The sequence below is a fragment of the Chelmon rostratus genome, chromosome 21 (genome assembly GCF_017976325.1).
Source record: "Chelmon rostratus isolate fCheRos1 chromosome 21, fCheRos1.pri, whole genome shotgun sequence".
In the NCBI taxonomy this organism is placed as follows: Eukaryota; Metazoa; Chordata; class Actinopteri; order Chaetodontiformes; family Chaetodontidae; genus Chelmon; species Chelmon rostratus.
The window spans coordinates 14,400,006-14,422,981 of NC_055678.1; the positions used below are offsets into that span (position 1 = coordinate 14,400,006).

Sequence of the window (22,976 nt, forward strand, 5' to 3'; positions counted from 1 at the left end):
CGCTGTCAAAGATAGCTGTGTTACAGTAAACGCGTGTTTCAGCTTCAGTTTGTCCCCAAAACCACTCCAGAATGGCTTTTCAGTGTCAGCGAGACTGCTATATGAAAGAGGTATGAAACTGTCTGAATCTGTTTCATTACCGAAAACACCTGGCGGAAATGTAACTTTGATTGTCTGCTAAAGTGATTAGCATGGTTGCTAACTACGGTGGGAGCAGCTGGAGAGCACGAGCTAACTTAATAACCCACTGTAACTTAACGTTAATACTCTGCTTTATTATAGGACAGTGGAAAGTTTTAACGTTATATGTGGAATTATATAATGTTGTGACTTCGCAAAGTAGCCCAGTGTATTACTAGCTAGCCACCCATTTCAGTTAAAATGCACGCAGTTGATTTTACGCTTCTCTTTTTGTGCAAACCCAGACATGAGTAAAGTTTTATGCCCACATCCACTCACCTGCAGCTGCATGCCGGTCTCTTCCCGTAAAGCATTCGTGTGCGTTTCATGGTTTTCCTTTCAGTTTGTCACCTCCGTAGTATCCTGCTGCCCAGCGGAGCTCAAACAAGAAGTCAATGGGAAGAAAGAAACTCTTAAGGGCTTCAATGTCAAGCTTCAAGACACCATCCTCTTTCCTGAGGGAGGCGGCCAGGTGAGTGAGGGAACTGTTCGTACCAGAAGTTACAGTAAGAGCCATGCTATACGATATTACTCTAATAATTCTCATGTTTTGTGTTGTCCTCCTTCAGCCAGATGACCACGGGCTGATTGGAGACGTGCCAGTTTTGAGGGTGACGAGGCAGGGGCCTGAAGCTGTGCACTTTGTGAGCTCACCTCTGGAGGAGGGCCAGGAGGTGCAGGTGAAGGTGGACTGGGAGAGGAGGTTTGACCACATGCAGCAGCACTCAGGTGACGAACACAAAATGCAAAAGGTCAGGGACTGTTGTGTATAGGATGGAGTAACTCCTTCACTAGATCGAACCATGAATGCATGACTGTGATCATATATTATTATACGCTCTTTCTAAGCTGTTTTTCCTGACTCACAGGTCAACACTTGGTCACAGCTCTGGCAGATACTTTTTTCGGATACAAGACCACATCCTGGTACGTCACCTCTGCACATATTCCTTTTTCTGTAACCACAGAAACATGTGGGTTTACCTCTGGAGTCTGTTTTTATTGACCTCTTTTGTCTTCAGGGAACTGGGGCGTCAGAGAAGCACCATTGAACTGGACACTCCCTCTGTGAAACCTGCCCAGCTCCAGGCCCTGGAGGAAGCTGTAAACGAAAAGATCAGAGCCCACGTCCCTGTCACTGTTCAGCTCCTCTCTATAGATGATCCTGCCGTGGAAAAGGTGCATATGCTGATATTGAACTCACTGGTGCTAAAATGCAGCCCATTTACTGTACGCTCAATGACTCAAAAGTCAAGTCACTTGACTAGAGAAAGAGAGATGTTACACAAACAGAACTGTATGTGACATGAGTTGTGTGTGAACCAGGTGAGGAGCCGAGGGCTCCCAGAGGACCACGCAGGGCCCATTCGGATAATTGATATCGAGGGCATCGATGCCAACATGTGCTGTGGAACCCATGTGTCTAACCTCAGTCACTTACAGGTGGAAATTCACACACATATGCAGACACGCAACCTAAGGATAATTTTTAAGACTTCTGAAGCTGTGAAAGTGTACATACATTACTGTACGCATATCTATATGTTGTATTTTGTAGGATTGGGTGTACCTTAAGTGATTCTAATAGAGTACTCATGGTGCGCTTCATTTCATTTATGTCTGAATTTTAGGTAATAAAGCTACTGGGAACTGAGAAAGGAAAGAAAAACAAAACCAACCTGATCTTCCTGGTGGGGAACAGGGTACTGAAGTATGCTGAGAAAAGCTACAGCACAGAGAGATCGCTGGTGTCACTCCTGAAGTAAGTTTAAAGTCTGAATGATCAAAATATCCCAGACGTCAGTTCAACTCATGCACAAAGTTTGAAGTGAAAAAAATCCTTGTTGTCTTTTAACAGAACTGGACCTGATGAGCATGTCGAGGCAGTTGACAAGTTGCAGAAGTCTGCTAAGCTACTACAGAAAGTAAGAACGTTACGTCTGTGATTTATTCTGTGCTGCATGCTAAAAGCTGCTATACAAATAAAGTTTATTATTTATTCTGGTTATAGACTCCCTCCCCGCCTGTGCTGTTTTGTGTTTGCGAGCCGTAGATAAGCAATTCCTGCTGCTTGCCAGAAGAGGGCCCCATTTAGAGAATGAGTCTTTCCATTTTGAGGAGCGCTGTATCACATCCATAAGTTTGCTGCAACATAATACATTGCAGATAGCCTCCCTAACCATCATGAAAATATCTTGGGCAGACTAACCTGGGCCTGCTTCGAGACATGGCTGTCCTCATCGCTCAGAACTTCAAGAGCAACCCCGAGAGAGGCAACTTCTTCAGCTTGCACAAGTAAGAGAAGGGCTCATTTGCGGGTACAGCATGATACATTGTCCTGACGTTAAACATGTTGAAAAACCCTCAGCAACAACGACCCAGACTACCACTAACGAGACCTGGTCAAGTTGAAAGTGTAAGCATGAATATTATTTCAGAAAGGAAATGGTGTCTCTGTCTCTTTCTACAGAAAAGAAGGTGACAATGAGTTCATGAATATCATTGCTAATGAAATAAACACTGAGGTAAGACAATAACCGACTGCTTAGTTCTTGATATTAGCAGGTACATATTTTTGTAAAGCCCCATTTTTGTCTGCTCTCAGGAAACTTTGGTTTTCCTGACTGTTGGAGAGGAGAAGGGACCTGGCCTGTTTTTACTGGCTGGACCCAGTGGACCAGTGGCTGAGCTGGGACCTCGGTAAGAGACGCCACCACATATTTATTTACCCTCTACCTTAAAAACCTTACTGTAGGTCATCGCTGGATGTTTCTCTGTGCTCTCCAGGGTGTTAGAGATTCTCCAAGGGAAGGGGGCAGGAAAAAACGGACGCTTCCAAGGCAAAGCTAACAACCTGGCACAAAGAGGGGAGGTGGAGGCTTTGCTGCAGCAGCACTGCAAACATCTGGCCTCAGAGGAAGAATAAACCCTGCAACGGTTCCATAAAAATACACATTTTATATGATGGGAAGCTTTACTTTTAGATTATTAACACGCTGACACAAATTGATGTCTTAATGCGCACATACCAAGAAATTGATCATTTCTGTGAAAATGTATAAAATTGGGATTTTTGTACAACATGTGCTGTACATATCTGAGTGTTAAAGGTTTTCATGTAAACTCTCATCTGTTAAACCTTATTTTTGTGTGATCAGCTTTCATTTTGTTTTACATTAACACATAGAGGCTGCATTAAGTGCCTGGCTCAGGGGCACCTCAGTATACATTTTAAAGAAAAATGCCTCATGAAGAAAAAAGCTCTTTTAGCATCCTGTTGTTCACTCACTGTTGGTTTTGACACATTAAACATGCATTTTTTCTCCCACTGCTGAAATGGACGCCAACACCTGTTGAATGATTTAACGTATTTAATTTAAAATATCTGTGAAAATGTAATATACAAAAGACACACTCGACTCTTTCTTTCCTCTTCTGTAAGTCGTTTTTGGCAGGATTACTTTGAGTGACCAGAAAAATAGAAACAGCTGCACAGTGTAATGCAATAAAGCACCGCAGTCCTGTATTAAATACTACCTCAGTGAAACTCATCACCTCATCTTACATACAGTAGAACAAATACAAGAAACATCTTACAATAATGTGCAATCCAATACAACATAACCCCAAAATACATGAAATAAAATTCCCTCCTCTTGCACACACCATCACCAGCAAACAAAAATGATAAGAGCTGATTACAGGACTGTTGTGTTGGATGGCATTAAAATGTACAGGGGGTTGTATTTATTCATCACTCAGTTTGTGTGTGTGTGTGTGTGTGTGTGTGATAAAAGCAGTGGTTTTGAAACAAGTCTGTCGCAGCATAGACCTCTATAAAATACTACAGGCAGTAACAGAAGATATTGAGAGGGTTTGGCAGTATTTATACCCAGGCAGTGTGATCCTGTCCACATGTTGAATAGTCCTTTTCAGCTCCTTTACTTCTCCTCCTCCATTGTAGAGTTATTGTAGTGGTTTCACTATCTTCATTGAGATGTAGTTCTGGAAAAGGCAAAATAGACCGATCAACTCACGGTTTCTCTCTAGTAAAGCAGACAGCCTCACAATTTGACATCAACTGCCCTTTAAGAGCACGTAACCGTGAACACTTCTGTTTGGAACCGCTGTATGTGCTTTAGACTATACCAACTGAAGCAAATGATTTCAGAATATGTGAGCAGTATACTGTCAGGTGGTCCTGCTTGTCTGTCCTTACCGGTAGAGAGTACAGCAGGATGGCGAGGAAGAGAACCACTATGATGAGGATGATGAGTCCGATGAAGAGGCACCTGAACCTTCTCCATACGATGAACTTCATGGTCTTACATGGGTTGGTGAACCAAAAGAAGGATGTTTCTGGGCGTCTGATGGTTACGGAGAATAAAAGAGGAGAAGGGTGTTTTAGCCCACGTGATAAAAGTAAAAGTACACTTAGTCGTCCAAACCATTTATTTATTTGAATGGGAGCTAAGGAAATGTTTTCAGAGATCCAGTCTGCAGTTTCACAGTCATACTTGGGAGGGTCCAGTTTCGGATTCATGTTGGGTTCGTCCCTGCCTTTTCCTGCAGGTCTCTCATCTGCATGGGCCTCACTCACAATCTCCAGAGTCATCTCCACTTTACCCTGTAAACACAAGCAGATACAATGAGCAAAATACAGCAACATAATACTGATAATAATAATATTGAGGATCTCTGACACATTTGGAATATTCAAATGGAGCAGAAATCTGTTCAAGCTCCAGCAGGTGATTTTTAGTTTCAGGAGTAATGATATAAACTGTTTGACATTTGGTGACCTAAAATAAACAGGACAGCGTCCAAATTCCAGTGAAATTAGTCTAAACATGGAAATCTATGAGACCAACAAGGACAAGTCTGAGGGGAAAGTACTGACTTTGTTCTGTCAGTCACTCTTTAGCAGGCTGGAGACGAGTGGAAGGCATGAAACCTGAAACTGTTTTAAGTCAACATTGTCCTTGATTTTATTCCAAAATTCCTGAAACAAGTAATGTTTAACTTTCTTCCCATCCAACTCCACTGTGGTTCATTCTTTTACTCAATAGTGCAGGTCTGAACCTGCCAAATAAGCATTTGGCCATGTATCTCTTGGTGTACTTTCTACTCATACTTACACCCAGGACCTTCTTTCCATCCTGTTCAATAGAGCAGGGCCACCAGCCTCTGACTGACTGCTGAGCAAACAGAGACTTGGCATGCTCCGTCTTGTGTGGCACTCCCATTTCCAGAACATCCTTCATCTTCAGAGAACACTTCTCGGGGGTCTTTGCAGGGGGAACCAGGTTACGCAAATCCAGCTCCAGTGTGCCTGGGATCACAGAGTGTTATACTGCAATGCTGTGGTTTTGTAATGGTGGATTCAGGGTAAACCAAACACTTGTGTAATATTTAGGTGCACAGAATCCGTGCAGTTTTTTGGATCTGTGTGTATCTTGATGTACGACATCTTTGCAGTATCTTTGTGTGGGACATCGGTGTAATATGGCATGATGTTCTTGGCGTGTGTGTGCAGATCTGCGTGTGATACTGTAGTTTGATTGGAAGTGTGTGCTACGTCACTGTGGCCAATTTCCTCTCAACTCACAACTTTCTTGACTTTTAACTTGAAACAAGTAATCTTGGTTTAACTTTAAATGAAGTCTCTTACCGAGGTAATCGTCCAATGAGAATTTGTCGTTATCCCATATCTGAACAATCAGCTTAGGGGGAATCCTGAACTCGGTTTTGTCAAGACTCCAAAAGTGCTCCTGTTGAATAAAGAGCATGTGAAAACATGTTTTAGATGAGCTATTTCAACAACATGGGCCTTCTTTTTTTTCATCTGCTGTTCTTTTATTGAAAGACAAAATTCTTGACTGGTCCAGACAAGCTTCACCTTCTTGGACACGAGGCAGAGCTGTTCAGCAGGCAGGAAGTCGAACCCGAAGACGAACCTCCAGTTGAAGTTGCCATCTCCGTCCAGAGACCTGTAGTGGACATCAGTCTTCTGCTTGTCCTCCTCCATCCCCGGCATCCAGCTGGCAACAGGAACAACAGGTCTGAGTGTTCATCGTCATGTCCCAATAGGTTCCACATGATCCTTCTACTGTACAGTTAAAGGTTTTAAATCAATAAAATCAATGTAAATAAGCTAAAAGAGGATTTTAGAAATGGCTGCCAATGAGAAAGGCAAAATTCAGAGGCTAAAGTTCAGCTGAATGATTCATCAGCCACACCCTTTGACGTAGATGTCACTCATGTGTTCTCCTGTGATGCTGGTCTCATCCAAAGTCACATCCGTCGTGTTCCAGATGACAGCACGCAGGAAATACCTGAACAATCAAGCACAGCGAACATTAGCTCAGTTTCATCCGATGTGAGCCGCTGATGAAGTACTGAAAAGCTGCACCACGCTTACTTCTTTGGCTTGCGTGGTGTGATGTCAAAGGGAGGACCAGGGAGGCCAATGGTTTTGGGGAAAACATCCACCCACATTTGAAGGCTTCCCTACAAGAACACAACATAGAGGTTTTACAGAATAGCTGGGTCAGAGTGGATATATACAGACACAGTATGTGTGAGCTCTGAGATCTAACCTGAGAGAGAGTAGGCTGGAAGGAGCTGTAAAGGGTCCTGGTCTCCACATGTTCAGGGACAAGTCCCTGTTTTCTGAGCACGTGCAGACAGAGTCGTTCTCGGGCCGGACCCAAGTGCTGATGAATTTCCTTGTTGTTCTCTGGATGTGAAATATGTTGCATCTTTAATTAGACTCATTATAGCAGTCAATTTAGATGTGGCAAAAAGAGTGAATGACTGTCAAGAAGTTCACACTCCCCAGAGGAAGAGTCATTCTCTGATTTTCCCTTTAGCACTACCACAAGGTTAACACTTTAATTAACTTTAATGAAATATCGCCATAACTAAGGGATGCCTTGCCATGGAATTTAAAGGTGTTCATGTTCCCCTCAGAATGGATGATAACTTTGGAGATCCTGAACTCTCGCCCCATCATCCAGCACAATTTTTGATTTGTCAAATCCGTTGGTTTTTGACCAAATACCTGCAAAACTGATGATATTCCCATCAGCTTCAGCTTCGTGTTTAGTGCTGATTAGCAAATGCTAGCATGCTAACAAACTAAACTAAGATACTGCACAAAGTGGTTAAAGCTATAATCATCATGTTAGTGTTGTCAGTGTCATTGAGCATGTTAGCATGCTGACATTAGCATCTAGCTCATAGCACGTACAGCTTCACAGAGCTGCCTGCAGGACTGTAAACTCTTATTCTCCTTGAGGAATATTGGCTTGATCAAGCCTGTTCGACTGAGCAACTGAATGAACAATAACAGGGTTGGATGGGAGGAAAGTTAAGCCTTAGTTGAAGATTCTTTAACAAAAGATAATGTTGACTTAAAGCTCAGGTGATTTATCTCTATTTATTAAGCATATATTAGACCGTGGGGAAAAAATAAATGAACTGCAGGCCATTATAAGTTCTGCCAAAGACACACACTGTTGCAAATCCTTCATCACCAATAGAGGCCAAACATGAGTTATTACTTAATTCCTCTGGTTGTAAATAAAATAGCTGTAACTGATGTGGACATAGAATAACTCACTCTCACACAATCAAAATTAGATTCTAGCACGCTCATTCACACTTCTACATTTGAAACCATTGACATTACCGAACTCAGCCAGCGTGTACTCTTTGCCATTGAAAGTGAGTGATGTGCCATTGTCTTCAGTCCTGGGTTTGGACAAGCCCTTCAGACGAGCCAGGGTCTCAAGAATTTGAGAGGGCTTCAGCTGGTCCCGCCACTGGTTGATACCAGAACTAGGATGCAAAGAAATACATCAATTTGATGAATCCTTCCTGCAGATGTTTCATTCATATCTATTATTATTTTTATCACTTAAATGTGTTTTTCCCCCTTGCCCACGCCCAGATTTGCCTACATGCAGTAGGTTTGTGGTAGGCCACAGTAGGAGTTGTATCGGGACAGGAAGCGGTTCTCCAGGTCAATGACGGTCTCGCCGACCTTCTCATCACGGCTCAGGAGATCATAATCATAGACAGAGATTTTCAGGTCCTTGTCCTGGGGCAGGAAACACGTCATCTCAAACATCCTAAACAAAACAAAGGGAGGAGAAGTGAGATGGTGCGCTGGATAATATGGTCCATATAATGTTCACCAATGCTTAACGTGCCCATTCGTAGTGTTTACCTTCCAAACACAGGGCTGGTGGTGTTGGGTAAGTAATGGTCTCTGTCTTCAATGGTGTTCTTTCCCAGCGATATCTTTATGTACGGATCACACTGAGCAGAAGAGAGAACACAAGGTCAAGCAGAAGGTGCTGACTGTGTCAACGTGTGTCAAAATCTGCTGGTAAGACAGATTCATTCTCACTCTGCCATTGTTGTCTTTGGGCTGCAGGTCTATGGCCCGGACCACATAAATCCTGACCAGACACTCCTGAGGTCCGCTGTCTGGCAGCTCTCTGAACTGACGTGGAGGAGGAACAACGCCTGGGTCGTCTGGCAGAGGGTACACCTTGAATGAACCCTGCATGTACAAGAACACTCAGATTTTAATTGTTCTCAGTAGTAAATCTTAAGAACTGAGCTGGCTCCTGAGCTGAGATTCAGCTAATTTTACAGGTTTACTTCGTAAATTAATCAACACATATTACCTACTAGTAAAGTCTTTTACACAAACTTTGATAGTATCTAATCAAGTGTTAGCGTCCTGAATGGTGTCAAACTACCTTAAACTCTCCAACCACAGTGGGGTCGTCATCGCCATTTTCATTCTTGCCTCGCTGCAGTTTGAACGTGCTGCAGAAATCGGTCAGTCCTTTGAATTCTAGGACGTCCTCCAGGTTGCAGTCATACACCTGCGAATACACAGTCACAGCCAGGATGCACACAAAAACACACAAGTAATCTGATAGTGGTAAAGTGTTTTGTGTGGGAAGAAATAAGACTGACTTACTTTGAGGGTGTCATATCCTTTTTTGAGGTAAGGGCCACATTTCTGGTGGTCTCCAACTGAAGCGTAGAATTTACTCCACCAATCAACTGTCTCTTTTTCCTAAAGAATGAATAACACAGCTTTAATCTTCATAAATACGGTTTGCTGCATTTGGTGTAAGAATCTGAAGAATCTAAAATATTCTCTTGTTTATTCTCACCTTCTCTTCGTGCTTTGGAGAGAGAAGATGCAGCAAGACGCAAAACAGAAAACAAGTCACTTACATACACATACAGCAGTAACATGAATGCAAAAACGCATACAGTACAAACAAAAGGCTACAAATATTGATAAGAAAGTGGAACAGTGAATGATGGTGAAGATGATGATAAGGAGAGCAGTTTCACGATTGACAGCAAATCTGAAAACAAGGGCGTAACACAGGTAACGTGCAGAATGTGCAACTGCATTAAGGCCCTGGGCCTCTAACTGGCCCACTAACACCTTCTATCCCTTCACTTGCGACATGGCATCAGTGGTTTAGTGGCATCCATGCCTGCCATGAGTGAGACGCGGCTTTGAATTATGACCAATTTAATGTTAATAAATCAGAGGGATTTGTTTCACAACATCGCACTGATTAGACAGTTTGGGATTATTTGTTTCCTTGTGTTAAATGAGATGAGACTAACCTCATGTCTGTATACTAAATATGAAGCTACAGCTAGCAGCTGTTTATCTTAGCTTAGCATAAAGCCTGGAAACAGGAGGAAAGACCTAGCCTGTCTCTGTCTGAAGGTAGCAAAATCTTCCAACCAGCATTTCTAAAGCTCACTAATCAACACACTAATCAATTATTACATTAGGTCTTGTTTGTTAGAGCAGTACAAAAAACAGGTAAAAACAACAGTTTGCAGAGCATTACAGGCCAGGTGCCGTCACTTCCTGAAGCCCTGACAACCAACAGAGACACTAGAAATTGAATGCGCCTGTCCAAGAAATAGTCCGGCCCTCATAACGCCTCAATGTGTTGTTTTTTCGTTTTTGCCCCAATTTAACAAATTAGTGAGTGAACGATTAAATTAGCGAGCTGTCGACAGATTTTGACCTTTGGCCAGAGGCTAAGCTAACCAGCTGCTAGCGGTAGCTTCATATTTAGTGTACAGACAGTGTGGTATCAATCTTCTCATCCAACTCTTGGCAGGAAAATTAAATTTCTCAAAGCTTTTTTCTTTAAGTAGAATATTCATAACTGCTTCCAGCAACATCATGGCAAGTGATGGTCCGATAGCAAAATCAGCTCCCACGTGAGTTAGATGCCTGTGGGCCTCTGTGAGCTCCAGGGCTCATTTACATGTTACGCCCTCGCTGTGAAAAGAACAATTAAATGCGCTCATTAGATCAGTGCCAATTAGATTGCAATTATTGTGACAATTCCAACATAGATTAGTGGCATTATAACATCATTATGAGGCCTTTGTCAAGCTCGCCGTAGCATTGTGGACTAAGTGATCTCAGCCTTCCAGTGTCATCGGTGCCCAGCCGCGTGAATTAGAAAGCTAGAATAAATAACCATACATACAAAGTAGGAGGTAGGGGAAGCCATTTTGTTGACAGCAGCTGACATACTGTACATGAACTGTAAGCCAGAGTAATAAGGTTTGTCAAATTTGACCTGAGAGTCAAATTCTGCACTTCTTAGTGACAAGAGGCAACATGACACAGAGTTATGAACAACGTGAGGAAGAAGTCATCTTGTGCTGCGGTGGTTTACCTGAGCCTCTAACAGTGGTCTTGTTTCTTCCATGTTAATGGAGACATGTTTGGAGGGAGAGGCCATCATCAGAGCCACTGAAAACAGTGTTAGGACAACATTAGAACATGGCTTTTTGTCTCTCTGCGTTAGTGGAATCAGATTTTTCTAAGTTTTGCCTCCTTACTTTTGGAGGACATGGCTCCCTCCGCAGTGATGACGTACGGGTCACACCTGAACTCCTCCAGAGTCGTGATGGTGCACTGACCCACCACAGGCTTCCTGCCAAACGGGCGGTGGTCAATCACCTTCAGCACAATGGGTGGTGTGTACATCTCATCCTTTGGAAGGAGCTGGATGGGGGGGGGTGAGAAATATCAGATAAATATACCAGTGTGAATTTACAGTATTGGACAAAAGATTTACGACTATTTAAGACTTTAAACCAGACCGCCTAACTTGTGTTACCCTGACATTACCACTTTGATGAAGAGGACAGAGCTGGGGAAGTTTGGGCTCTTTTTCAGGTTCTTGATGACCGCTGACTCCACCCTCTGTCCCCCACACTCCACCACCAGGCTGGGTGAAGACACTGATGCCAGCTGGTACGGCTTCATGTTCCTCAGGCCCCATGCTAGAATCTGCATATACACAAAAACACAGGAGGGATTTCACAGACATCACGTGTGTCACTCCAGAGGAACACTGTCCAAAGGTTTTGTGTTACCTCCACAGCAGTGAGCTGCACCACAGGCCGGATGCCCTGAGGAACCATGTAGAGGTTCTCTGCTCTCTTTGGGGGAACCAGGGGAAGATCTGCGTCGCCCGACTACACAGAGACATGAGGCTATGGATGAACTGAATGAGTATGCATATCTGGGTAATATGCCTTATGATGTGAGAGGATCATGAAATATATTAGTAGACATGAAAAATTAAACAACTTTAGAGAGCACAGTTGTGGTTTTTTTGCATAATGTCGCCTCTTCTCCATTACTTTCAGGGCAAACCTTGTCTTTGAGGATGAGTTCAGCAGCCACCAGTGCCTCCCCTGCCTTGTGACCCTTCTGGATGATGGGGTGCCACAGCAGTTTGGGTGTCTGATCCATGCCTGGGTTCAACTTCACCACTGGTGTGCAGACACTGCGGCCCAGCAGCTCGTCCTTCCCCTGCGCACGGGATGACATGTCAGTTACAGCTTCACGCCTTCAGCTGCTGCTGTCGTTCGAGGCAAATTCACCTGAATGCAGCAGCATAAACCGTTCTGTGACACAACCTACCACTTGGTCATTGTCGTAGAACTCCAGTACAACATCAGGGGGGCGGTGATGAACGCTCTGGGGGTCTCCATAAATCTCCACATCATTGAAAATCAGAGTTTGGTCCCAGGTCGGGTTCAGCGTTGCTCGCAGCTTCTCTGTTGTCTTACTAAGGTGCAGGAAGGAAATGTGTGCATACGGATCTGTGACGGAAAGAAAACAGGTGGTGTAATATTTCCATGACTTATTCATTTCAGACTCATTTCACTTGAAAGGTAAAACTTGAAATCCATCAGCAGTCTTAATATTGGTATTAAAACCTATCATTTAATTTATTTTCTGACCAGCGAGTAGAATCTTACCAGAAAAGCTGTCTTTGTCCATAGATGCCAAGTTACGAGCCTGATAGACGTAGACACGGAGATGGTATGTATGTGACCCTGTAAAAAAAAAATAAAAAAAAATCATCATTCAGTTGCATATATTTATGTATATATGTTTGTATGTGCATGAATATTCATTAGTGTGACTATATGAGTCACTCACTGTCAAAGGAACAGGACACAGTGGGCGTATTGGCACCAAACAGCTTGGTGGCATCAGCTTTGGAGCCTTTCTCTTTCACCTCAGTATCAACACCCTGCAGAGTAAACCAAAGCGGACATCTCAGAGCTTCTTACATGTTCATGCATCTCACACACACACACTGCCAAATAAAAACACACCATGGCACAGTAGATGTGTTTCATGCATAAGCAAATATTTGTAATATTCTGTGACTCATTCAGCTGAGATCCGGTTCATGCTTTTGTTCCCGGGCCTTCCTCTCCGACTCGTATGTGGACAAATACTATTTAAGCCACAGTCAAGCTGTCTTTATGAAACCAGACCCTGACCCCAACAAGCAGCTCGAATCAGAAATGATAAAGCATTTGTTTTCTTTAATCACCAGTGCCCCCTCAAGTTGGAAGATGGCAGATGCTCCAAGCCGGTCCTCTGGTGCCATCTTCCGCCTCCAGCGCCTTCGACGGAATGTGTCCGATGAACGCTCCTTCCTGTGAAACTTCCAGCCAATCAGGGAAGAGAATTCCCAGCCCTCAGGGTCACCTTTGTCCCGCCTCTGTCAGCAAAAAGTGTTGCAATCATTAGTAAAGTTTATAAACTGTGAAGTCTCTATCAAGCTGTGGAACATAATCACAATTGGGTTTTGCAAATTCAGCTTCCTATAATATAAAAAGATATATATGCAATACAGTATATACAGCAGTGCTGCCCTACTGTCCTATGCTGACCTCCACAGCAGCCCCAGCAGCTCCTGCAGCTCTCTTACGAGGTCGAACCAGCCTTCTCCTGCGGTGGACGTGGTACACCTTCTCTGCAGGGACCCAGGACCGAGGCTTGTCATCCGGGGGAATGGTCACTCCATACTCCCAGCCTGTAAAGTGCACGCACACAGACACATACGCACAAACAAATTTCCTTTGTTTCATTATTGTTTAGAAACAAGAACATATGGTTTAGATTTCACCATGTGAGTTTATTATTACTATTGTGACCTATCAAGAATGAGTGTAAATAAGAAAACACGCAACACAATTTGGCCATTTCAGTCCCGCCTTTTTGAATCATGACTACAAACAGGTTGAAAAACAGATTTGAGCTGGTGAGTTGCTAATATCTGCACCTTGATCATCCACGGCTCTGTTGTCATCCACAGTCCACTCGTCCTCCCACATCCAACCTGGAGGACAATCAAACTCTCCAGGGTTACGGCTCTTCTCTCCATTCTGCGCAACACAAAGCTTCAGTTAAGCACAACTGCATTCTTAAATTAGTTTTTTAGCCTACTCATGTATTAGGCTATAAATCACTCATCCATCATAGGCATCTGGAGGAAAGCTGAGTGGGAAACAACTGCCATCAAGGTCAAGAACGAGTGAGGGTCTGGGTGATATTCATGCATGTATTGGTGTTATGTGTCATAGAAACAAGGAATAATATGATCTGTGTTTGTGTGTGCGACATTTAAAGCCGACATGCACATTATTTGCATGTGAGCGTGCTTTTCTCACCACATCAGTGAAGGGCTCAGAGGCAGCCTTCCACTCTCCACCGGGGAAGCGAGTCTCATTTTGAAACACCTCATCCATGAATTCGGTGTGTCCGGCGTCCGCCTCTGTTAACAGGCTGAAACACAAAATCAAACACATGTACCATCTGTGCGTGGAGTAGAAAAACACACCTAACTACTAGTACTGTTTACGGCTACTTCAAGCCACAGTGTTTGAAATTTGGCACCCTCCAGTGGTAGCATCAAAAAGACATCCTGGCACACCAATGCACACTCTAACCACTGTAAAATGACGTTAGTGCAGTGTGAGAGAGCGAGAAAAAGCTCTGCTTGTTTTAACAGTGACTGTGTGTACATGCTGGGAGTAACCCAACTGTTGGCCATACTCAAGCAAAATGTTTATTCAAATGTTGTTCCTCTTGATGCTCCACTTAGCAATTTTTACTTCATATATTATCTAACATAAAGCTTTGAGATATTGCAACGGTTCACTTATGATATGCAGATGGGTGACAGATTAAAAAAGTAAGTGTATAACTCAGCTCACTGGCACATTCTGGTACTTTGTCATATAATCATGGTTGATGGCATGAGAGGAATGTTAACAGTAGAGAGCCGATCTAGCCCACTTCCTCTGCAGTCCACAGAATGTGTGTTTGGGGGGGGGGCACATTCAGCAGCACAACTTCCATTAAAGTTAAGACGAACTTCCGCATAAATATAACAAATCTGACTCTTATCATAATATCTTCCTCTTGCAGTGTTTCCCATTTACAACGACTCACGCTTTCTCTGGGTCAATGAACCAGTCGTCCTCCCATTCCCATCCTCTCGGGGGCATGAAGTACTCCTGTTTCAGCTTCAGTTTGCCTGTTACATCTGAGAACTTGTGGCGGCCCACCAGGCCCGTGGTTCCCCATTTCCCAAACACCTGCGCCTGGTTCTCATACTACAATGCAAAAGAGGACATGTTTTGTTTCAGGTGCTGCCCCGACTGCTGGCTCTGAATAATCTTCAGACGACCTTTGTGAATATGGAAAAGTAGATGTTTTTGGATTTTTTTGTTGTGAGAGAGATGATATACCAGCTCAGCAAACACACTGAAGGTTCCCTCGGAGAAGGAGTTGAACTTCTTTTCATGTGCAGACAGACCCAGCCACATGTTGACTCTAATCTGAACTGGCACCTTCAGGCCCTTGTTCTTGTCCATGGGGTACTGAGGTGAAAGGGGGAAAACAAGATCACATGAGCATTATAATTTCAGATAAATGAATTCCAGTGCAGGACTTTTTAGTCCTCAGAGCCCAATAGTAAAATACCAGTTTGGAATTTAACTGACTCTTTTCAGTAAACAAAAGCTGTAGACGACTTCATCAAGTTTTCCAACCTTTCCTTTATGTATTTTTTTTTACTCAGGATGTGTACCTGTAAAAAGACAGTCTGTGTCTTGCCACAGTGTTGTCCACAGGCCTGCTCGCTGTATGTGGAGTAGAGGATTTGGTGAGCAGGGATGCGACTATAGGCCACCCTCTTCTCACCACGCAGCATCCAAATGATCACGTCAGGCATGCTGTTCTGCGGCTGGACACAGTAATGGTACAAACACGTGAACTCATGCAGAATCATGGATAGACGGTGAATTAGGCAATAGCAAACATGTTGTCCTTTGATTAGGATAGAGGTCCTGCCTTATTTTTAAATGCTATTGCATTATTTCCCCAAATTTTGCACACGTGAGACTGGTTTTACCTGAGATGCAAATAATCTATGCACTAGGGGACACTTCTGAACTGATGAAAAATCTAAATGCATTACAGTGACTATTTCAGCTTGCTGTGTTTGTACCTCCTCAGCCATCACTTTCAGTTTTTCTGCCCAGGACTCGATGTCAGACAGAGTGTCACAGATTTCTGTGGCCTCCTCTCTCATGCGTCTGGCTCCGTTCATGATGGTCATCAAAGTGCTGTCTCGCAGCTTCTTGATTTGGACATCCAGAGATGTCAGGTTGGAGCGGCCCTCCAGCTCAGGTGTTGGGAAACTGAAGGAGCAAAGCAAAATTTTATTCACTTCAGTCAAAACATTGACATTACATTAAATAATGACCCACTAAACACATAAATCCTCGTGGGGTTACTATTTGTTTTTCGGTGAGGCTGAACACATTTGCCTTCCTTTTTTTCTGACTCTCTTCGTTTCATCCAACTGTTTATACGATTAAAAACACAGAAAACAGGAATGATCTTCAGCAACATATCCTATATTTACCTTTCTATGTCTTCAATCAGCTGATTGAGCAACTTCAGCCACACCTCTACTAGTTGGTTGTCAGAGACTTTTGCCAAGATGGCAGTTTTAAATGCCTCTAGGTTGGATTGCTGCAACAACAACAAACAGCGGTGAGGATTACACTCCTATCTTAAACCTGTATGTCTGATGCTTAAACTGGCACATGCACACACACATATACCAAACAGTACAATACATGTTACTGAAATGGCTCCAAACCTGCAGACAATAAATCATAAACTCAGGTTGTAATTAGAGGAGTGTACGTTTTTGAGGATTACAGAGGATAACGCAGTATTACCAGGCGGTGAGTAATGTAGAGGATGATGTTGACAGTGTCCAGGCGGTGGCTGATGTCCTCCCAGAATGAGATAACCACAACCACGGGCTTAGTGTCCACCCAGGGCAGGTAATAATAGTGGTTACCTAAAGAGATTCGGCACAATTAAAAATCCTCTTGATAACAAAGTGTGTTTTGAATGTGACTTTAACAGATCAGATAGCAGCTTCCTCACCATCAAACACAGCACAGCTATACTGAGTGGTGGAGGCCAGCGGTTTGCAGGTGGTGTCCAATTTGTTGCCATAGTTACCGATGCTGACCTCAAACTGGATTGGCTCTCCTGGTTCCTGAATCATGGTGGCGCTATGGAAGACTGCACACAGACAGTACTTCCTCCTCCTCTGGTACTTCTAACGTAGGGAAGAAACAAGCGAAAGAGAAGAAGAAAACATTTGAACCAACTAAAATTTAGTATCACTCAATGTGCACACTTTTTAAAGTAGTGTGAACAAGGTTTTTGCATAAAGAGTTCTTGTCTCAACATGTCAAAAATCTTAGACAAGTGAAACCGCACTGCTGTCAGACTGAACCACACTTGTCGGGTATGACGCCTTTACCTGCACCACCAGGATGTCATCGCTGTGGATACTGTCCACCGTTTTGTCTGCTTTCCCCTCTAGCTTAGTGGACAGCTCGACCAGGACCCTGCCCCTGTACGCCACTCCTTCTCCCTGCAAAGATTGGAAATGTTGAAAAACCAACAAACACAACATGGCTCATGAAGTGAGGAGAAAGATGATGAAAGATTCTCAAAAATCAAGTCAGCACCACAACCTTGCCATAGTTTAGATCCTCGTAGGGGTCTGGAAGGCCGGTGAACTCTCTGGGGCTGCCGTACAGGTTGACATAGCAGGGCCCAAAGACAGGCAGGAAACCCACTTCAGCCTGCCCTGTGTTAACTGTGGACAGATGGAAACAGACTTAACCTCTTTATGATTCGACTCGAGCTAAACAAAGCAAAGCCTTAATGTTAGTAATGTTAGTCTGCCAATGTGGCATCAGTGTATTTGAGGCAGTGATGGTGGAAAACAGTGAATGCTGGGTAAGCAGTTGGCAGGCACTATGACAACATAAACGGCCAAACATTTAAATCCTAAAACTAATGCACAGAGCACAGCACAACTTTCTTAGCAATGCACACAAAACGAGACTTATTGAGCTAGTTAGCGCGCGCTACATGCTTGATGCGTTACATCTCATGCAACACGGGGCAAAAAAGAGCACAGCTGAACCTTCAAATGACGCCATTTCCCCATTTCCCGCATGTTCCTCTATACCAGGAGAGAAAGGACAATTCAAGTACTATTTAGAAGTTAATACAAACAGGCACATGAGTGTAATAATAGTTTTCAACTGCACAATGTATCTTTTTCACACAGTAAAACAACAATAAATATCTTAAATGCAAAGGCTATGAATGGCTGTACTTGGGACTTCCAGCCAAAACTTCTTTATTTTTTTCATGATGTTTTATTTCAGTCCAAAAATAGTACCTTCTATCTCTCCACCAGAGGAGGCTATCTTGGCCAGGTTCAGGTATGTGGTGCCAATAGCATCATTTCCTGTCAAACGATCCCTGAAATCGTACACACACATAACACCTTCAGACTCGCATTACATACACACATAGGGTCGACTTACGTGAGCAACTGTAAAATAACATGCAAATTTCACAATGCAAGGGTACTGTTATGTTTTGCTTTTTCACTACCTCTATGAAGGAAGTGTGTGGAAAAGAAAAACAATGTCTCTCAACAGTGACTCTATTGGGTCACCCTCTGAGGCACACACAGTTTTTCTAACCTTTCCTCTTGCACTTATTTCCCTTCAGCCTTCCTGGGCATGAGTTATCGGACTGTTCGTTCACTCAAAAACACACAATAATGAAAATGAGCTGAAAGACAGTGCCAACAGGATCCCAGAGCATGTTACTGAGGGGAAGGGAGGGACCTGCACAGCCTGAGTCATAGGCTGCTACATTATTCTCATGCGGCTAGTGACGGGGTATGGAAACACACAGCACAGCTGACCACACTGCAGAATTGCTTGGGAACACTCCCTAAACCACAAGAACATAATAACTTAAAAACCTCAAATTTAACATGAAATGACACAGGCTAAAATCTGTTTAAAGCATAATCTTGTTTGACTTACCAATCAAAGACTGTCAGTTTGACACGTTCACACATAGAGGGGAACTATAGAAAATACAAGAGACAAGTTAAATAATGTAAGACATTTATTATGTCTATTACAGTCTTACTTTTGTTGCAGGTCAGACTGCAGCTTTTCATCCTGAGGACCTCTTACCTTTACTTGGAGATTCAGTGCTTGGTTCCACTCTGGGTTTGCGTTCTTCTCAATGATCTGAGTACACAGCTGGTGAGACAGAAAAAAAACACACATCAGCGTTTCTTCTGTTACACAGCAAAGCTCTATCCGGCATGCTTACATTTGACACTGCAGCTAAAAAGGCGTAAATGATCAGGAACCTTTCTGCCAGCGAAGCGAGCCTCCAAGAAGGGATCCACCAGGTTCTTCTTGTTTTCATTTCCTCCAAAAATCTCTTTCATGGTCTGGACGAATGCATCATCCACTGAAATTAGTAAACATTAGGGTAAATTAATTAATCATAATATATTTAGTAGTGTGGCAACATACTTTCCTAGAAAATAATTACTAGCGCTTGTCTTACTCTGGGGGATGTCCTCAGCCCTGAACACCTTCAGTGACAGGGTGGCCCATCGCAGAGTCACACCAGCTGGCAGCAGCAGATTACTCTCTATGTCATCTTGATCGTCATTTGACTCCCTCTTCTCAACCTACAGTGTGCGAGATAGAAAGGACAGAAAAGAGTCCACGTGAGAGAACGAGGGGCACAGCCAACACATTTACATGAGGAAAGAGGAAGTAGCCGGTGCTGAAAGTAATCTGAGAGCTTTGGTCTATCAGTCGTACCGGAGGCTCATCTCCAGTCCCCACTACAAAGAGGCTGACTTTGAGGTAGCCTTTAGCGCCGGAGCTGGAGTCATCTGGGTCATTCAGCAGGAGCCACTTCCTCATGACACAGTGGGCTGCAATAGGACACAAATATATACTGTAAATACACCACATAAAGGGCACACAGTTCATTAATACAGACGTCACCATCAGGTAGAATGCACGGCTGCACAAATAAACTGAGCTCTAGACACCTGTGCTTGTGTGCTCAATCAATCATGTTAAAATCAATGATAGATGAACCTAGAAACAGTGAAAAGAAACTTACTGTGTTATTCTGCAGCAATTCTGCTAAGATAACTATTTGTTTATGTAGTGGATGAACTAAAGAATGATTTCTGTCTGATTTTGATTGATTGATATGGTGGACTTGTTAGCGGTTGCCTATAAATACATCTAACAGTTATAGAGCAACATTATCATCCATTTGGAGTCGTGTTTTTGGCCACCTAGCAAATGCATGTCGATTAATCACTCTCCTTTTAGCTCTGTTTTGGTCTCCACCAGGGAAATTATTTGACTTTACAGCTGATATAATATTGATAATACTCCACTGCATTCATAAGCAGAATCACTTACATGAACAAACACAAGGTCAACTAAAAATGACACAAAAACCCTGTGACATTCTGATGTCCACAAGCCAAACAACAGCATCCTCTGAACAAATGTAAATGACACCCAAATCTGTGGTTTGTGACAAGCATACCTGGTTCATCGTAAACATAGCCAACGTCCAGCTGTGTGTGAGAAAACAAAATGAGATCAGCCAGGATCAGACTGAAGGTATTTACCACACTCTAACAATTATGTGAAGACAAAATGAAACCAGGTACCTTGAACTCTCCCATGAGACTGTCAGCCCTCAGTGAATATGAATTATACACCTGCAGAGGAGAGAGCAGCAACTCACAGTTTATATATTTCTAAATGCTGACAGAGTAAAGGACCTCAAATTCAACGTATGTGAACTGACCCGGAAGCTGATGTGCTTCTCAAACAGATCCGATGGTAGCATGTGGACATTGTAGAAGAACATCTGCACAAGTACAAAAAAATCACATAGTTGAGTGGACACACCAGCACAAGCTTTGGATGTCTTAATCCTGAAGCCAAATTCTTATAAAAGGTTCTATATACGACATTCACTCCCACCATATGTTCATTAGAGCATCAGCAGAGCTTCTGGGGGAATAAACATCTGGAGGCACATCGGATTCTGCTTTGATACTGAACCCATTACCGGCGGGAGGAGAACTCTTTTCTCCTTTCTTTTTTAAATTTCTGGGATTAAAAAGTCGATTTGTCTTTACTCTCGCTTCTCAACCTGCCTGTAGCAGCTAGCTGCACAGGCTGAACTGAACACAAACACACACATTCGGTAGGTTGCTGTTGCGAATTAGCTTATGTCTAATGTACCATAAGGTATTCTGGCTGTTTGGTACAAATAAACACCAATGATCCTAATACATGCCAAAAATTCACTCCTGTGTCAGTGTGAACCTCTTTCTAAATGCATGGAGGGCCAACAGTTTCACAGCGAGGCACTAACATGCACTTACATGCTCTAACATGCATGTGCAGACGGCCAGGGTACCAAAATAAAGAACAGAAAAGCTCGGATTACAACAGCCAGCGGGAGTGTGACTTCATTCTCTGCTCAGAACATAATTACTCCACTACATCTTTACATAGCAAATAGTTGTTTGCTGCTACATTAATGTTCAAAATGTCATATATGGAACCTTTAAGTGGGAGACCAACAAATTCAAAAGGAACACATTTTTATTCCATGTCCACGTAAGAGTTCAGTGAGAGTACCTCATCAAAGAAGGGGTTGTTTCCCCTCTTGATCCTCGTCCTGTGGGTCTGTCCACACACATTAACCTTCACCACTGGTTTGATGTTGTTGCCAGACAACTGACGGGCCTCAATGATCCGGACACGAATCTGAAAGACACGTAGTGTCACAGTGTCGGTGTGGGTGAAGGTATGTTATTCAGAAATGAGAGCATCTGCAAATTTCTCTTGTGAGATGAATAAAGTATCTATCTATCTATCTATCTATCTATCTATCTATCTGATTGTGGCGAAAATTGCCTCAGTTTATTTAGATAAACTTGTAGATACATAACCTACAAAATAACTGCTGTGGCCACCTGAAGCTAACTAAAATGTAAGATGCAGAGAAAAAAATAATTGTGTTGCTCTTTAGCAAAAACACAATTAAACTGACCTGGAAGTCCTGAGGTTTGTTGACTAGTCGATGGCGATTTTGTCCCCTGGCCAGCCGCCGGCGGAGGTTAGCGGCCTGACCAGCGGATGAGGGGACGCCTGCAGAGCCACTTTGGCCCCCGTCTGGCAGAGTCTCATCGCCCTCCTCACCACCACCACCACCAGCTAATAAGCAGAAAAACAAGATAATCATTGATCAAATACCTGAAAGGACTCTGAAGAAATTAATACTGCATTGTTCTGCATCATTGAGAATTACATACTAGCATCCGTTGTGGCATCCCCTGCTTGAGGGTCATTGGGATTTGGTGCAGCATTGGCTGGAGGATCATAGCCAATCACAAGGTTGATTGTAGCCTGGAAGGAAATGGTTGGCCGGTCAATTATTTTATTTATTTATTTAAAAGGAAGAAAGTCTTTCTGTTCCTCATATGGTTTCATCCATAAAGAAACTTACTCCAATATTCTGTCCACTTTCATTGACCAAAGGGACATTTCTGGATGGAAGTGATCTCACTTGGCCAGAGGAAAGGTCTTTCAAAGAGATTTTGGCTGACCCCAGGAATCTGAAAAAACACAGCAGAGACATAAACCACAGACCTATATTTGTGTCCACTGTCAGATCATTTTATAGGTGTGGAACAGGTGACAAGGAATAAACTGCTTGGTAACAATTCTGCACTGTTTTCTTGATTCGACAGGCCATAACTCAGGCTGCCATTCAAGTCAGGCAGCCAATCTGTAGTCAAGTTACAGAAACGAAATGGCGTGTGTGCACTCAATTAAGTCAGATTCACAAACAGGGCATATAGCAGGTCACCACCCAGAGCTAACAAACCCTGCCTGCTCGGACAAACAAACGCACCCCG

General features: G+C 43.2%; 2 protein-coding genes across 4 annotated transcripts in view; one reads left to right on the forward strand and one right to left on the reverse strand.

Moving 5' to 3' along the window:
- On the forward strand, positions 1-3,744 carry aarsd1 (alanyl-tRNA synthetase domain containing 1). The gene is made up of 12 exons (XM_041962831.1): positions 1-110; positions 524-652; positions 750-909; positions 1,050-1,107; positions 1,203-1,359; positions 1,507-1,623; positions 1,812-1,942; positions 2,039-2,105; positions 2,384-2,475; positions 2,651-2,705; positions 2,786-2,880; positions 2,968-3,744. The coding sequence occupies exons 1-12, from the start codon at positions 72-74 to the stop codon at positions 3,104-3,106; spliced, it is 1,239 nt and encodes a 412-aa protein (XP_041818765.1). The 5' UTR covers positions 1-71; the 3' UTR covers positions 3,107-3,744.
- The window catches only part of LOC121624875 (myoferlin-like), a 26,502-nt gene continuing 7,059 nt past the window's right edge, over positions 3,534-22,976 (reverse strand). The window contains exons 4-55 of one of the 3 annotated variants that reach the window (XM_041962828.1): positions 22,565-22,673; positions 22,371-22,464; positions 22,109-22,272; positions 21,694-21,822; positions 20,849-20,911; positions 20,709-20,759; positions 20,582-20,612; positions 19,831-19,946; positions 19,568-19,694; positions 19,365-19,468; positions 19,183-19,251; positions 19,027-19,070; positions 18,366-18,448; positions 18,105-18,143; positions 17,647-17,771; positions 17,430-17,543; positions 17,045-17,222; positions 16,831-16,955; positions 16,509-16,618; positions 16,089-16,281; positions 15,669-15,824; positions 15,328-15,459; positions 15,029-15,192; positions 14,245-14,359; positions 13,857-13,959; positions 13,465-13,607; positions 13,122-13,292; positions 12,719-12,812; positions 12,535-12,612; positions 12,194-12,375; positions 11,924-12,082; positions 11,641-11,742; positions 11,393-11,554; positions 11,101-11,266; positions 10,935-11,011; positions 10,743-10,799; positions 9,381-9,392; positions 9,182-9,280; positions 8,955-9,083; positions 8,597-8,752; positions 8,414-8,505; positions 8,145-8,315; positions 7,874-8,022; positions 6,780-6,919; positions 6,602-6,690; positions 6,420-6,515; positions 6,080-6,221; positions 5,852-5,951; positions 5,319-5,512; positions 4,698-4,807; positions 4,400-4,547; positions 3,534-4,185 (exon numbers count right to left, since the gene is read on the reverse strand). In XM_041962828.1, the coding sequence (XP_041818762.1) occupies positions 4,147-4,185; positions 4,400-4,547; positions 4,698-4,807; positions 5,319-5,512; positions 5,852-5,951; positions 6,080-6,221; positions 6,420-6,515; positions 6,602-6,690; positions 6,780-6,919; positions 7,874-8,022; positions 8,145-8,315; positions 8,414-8,505; positions 8,597-8,752; positions 8,955-9,083; positions 9,182-9,280; positions 9,381-9,392; positions 10,743-10,799; positions 10,935-11,011; positions 11,101-11,266; positions 11,393-11,554; positions 11,641-11,742; positions 11,924-12,082; positions 12,194-12,375; positions 12,535-12,612; positions 12,719-12,812; positions 13,122-13,292; positions 13,465-13,607; positions 13,857-13,959; positions 14,245-14,359; positions 15,029-15,192; positions 15,328-15,459; positions 15,669-15,824; positions 16,089-16,281; positions 16,509-16,618; positions 16,831-16,955; positions 17,045-17,222; positions 17,430-17,543; positions 17,647-17,771; positions 18,105-18,143; positions 18,366-18,448; positions 19,027-19,070; positions 19,183-19,251; positions 19,365-19,468; positions 19,568-19,694; positions 19,831-19,946; positions 20,582-20,612; positions 20,709-20,759; positions 20,849-20,911; positions 21,694-21,822; positions 22,109-22,272; positions 22,371-22,464; positions 22,565-22,673 (5,995 nt within the window). In that variant the 3' untranslated portion in view covers positions 3,534-4,146. The remainder of the gene's footprint in view (positions 4,186-4,399; positions 4,548-4,697; positions 4,808-5,318; positions 5,513-5,851; positions 5,952-6,079; positions 6,222-6,419; positions 6,516-6,601; positions 6,691-6,779; positions 6,920-7,873; positions 8,023-8,144; positions 8,316-8,413; positions 8,506-8,596; positions 8,753-8,954; positions 9,084-9,181; positions 9,281-9,380; positions 9,393-10,742; positions 10,800-10,934; positions 11,012-11,100; positions 11,267-11,392; positions 11,555-11,640; positions 11,743-11,923; positions 12,083-12,193; positions 12,376-12,534; positions 12,613-12,718; positions 12,813-13,121; positions 13,293-13,464; positions 13,608-13,856; positions 13,960-14,244; positions 14,360-15,028; positions 15,193-15,327; positions 15,460-15,668; positions 15,825-16,088; positions 16,282-16,508; positions 16,619-16,830; positions 16,956-17,044; positions 17,223-17,429; positions 17,544-17,646; positions 17,772-18,104; positions 18,144-18,365; positions 18,449-19,026; positions 19,071-19,182; positions 19,252-19,364; positions 19,469-19,567; positions 19,695-19,830; positions 19,947-20,581; positions 20,613-20,708; positions 20,760-20,848; positions 20,912-21,693; positions 21,823-22,108; positions 22,273-22,370; positions 22,465-22,564; positions 22,674-22,976) is intronic. The other 2 variants (XM_041962829.1, XM_041962830.1) reach the window with 2 other exon arrangements.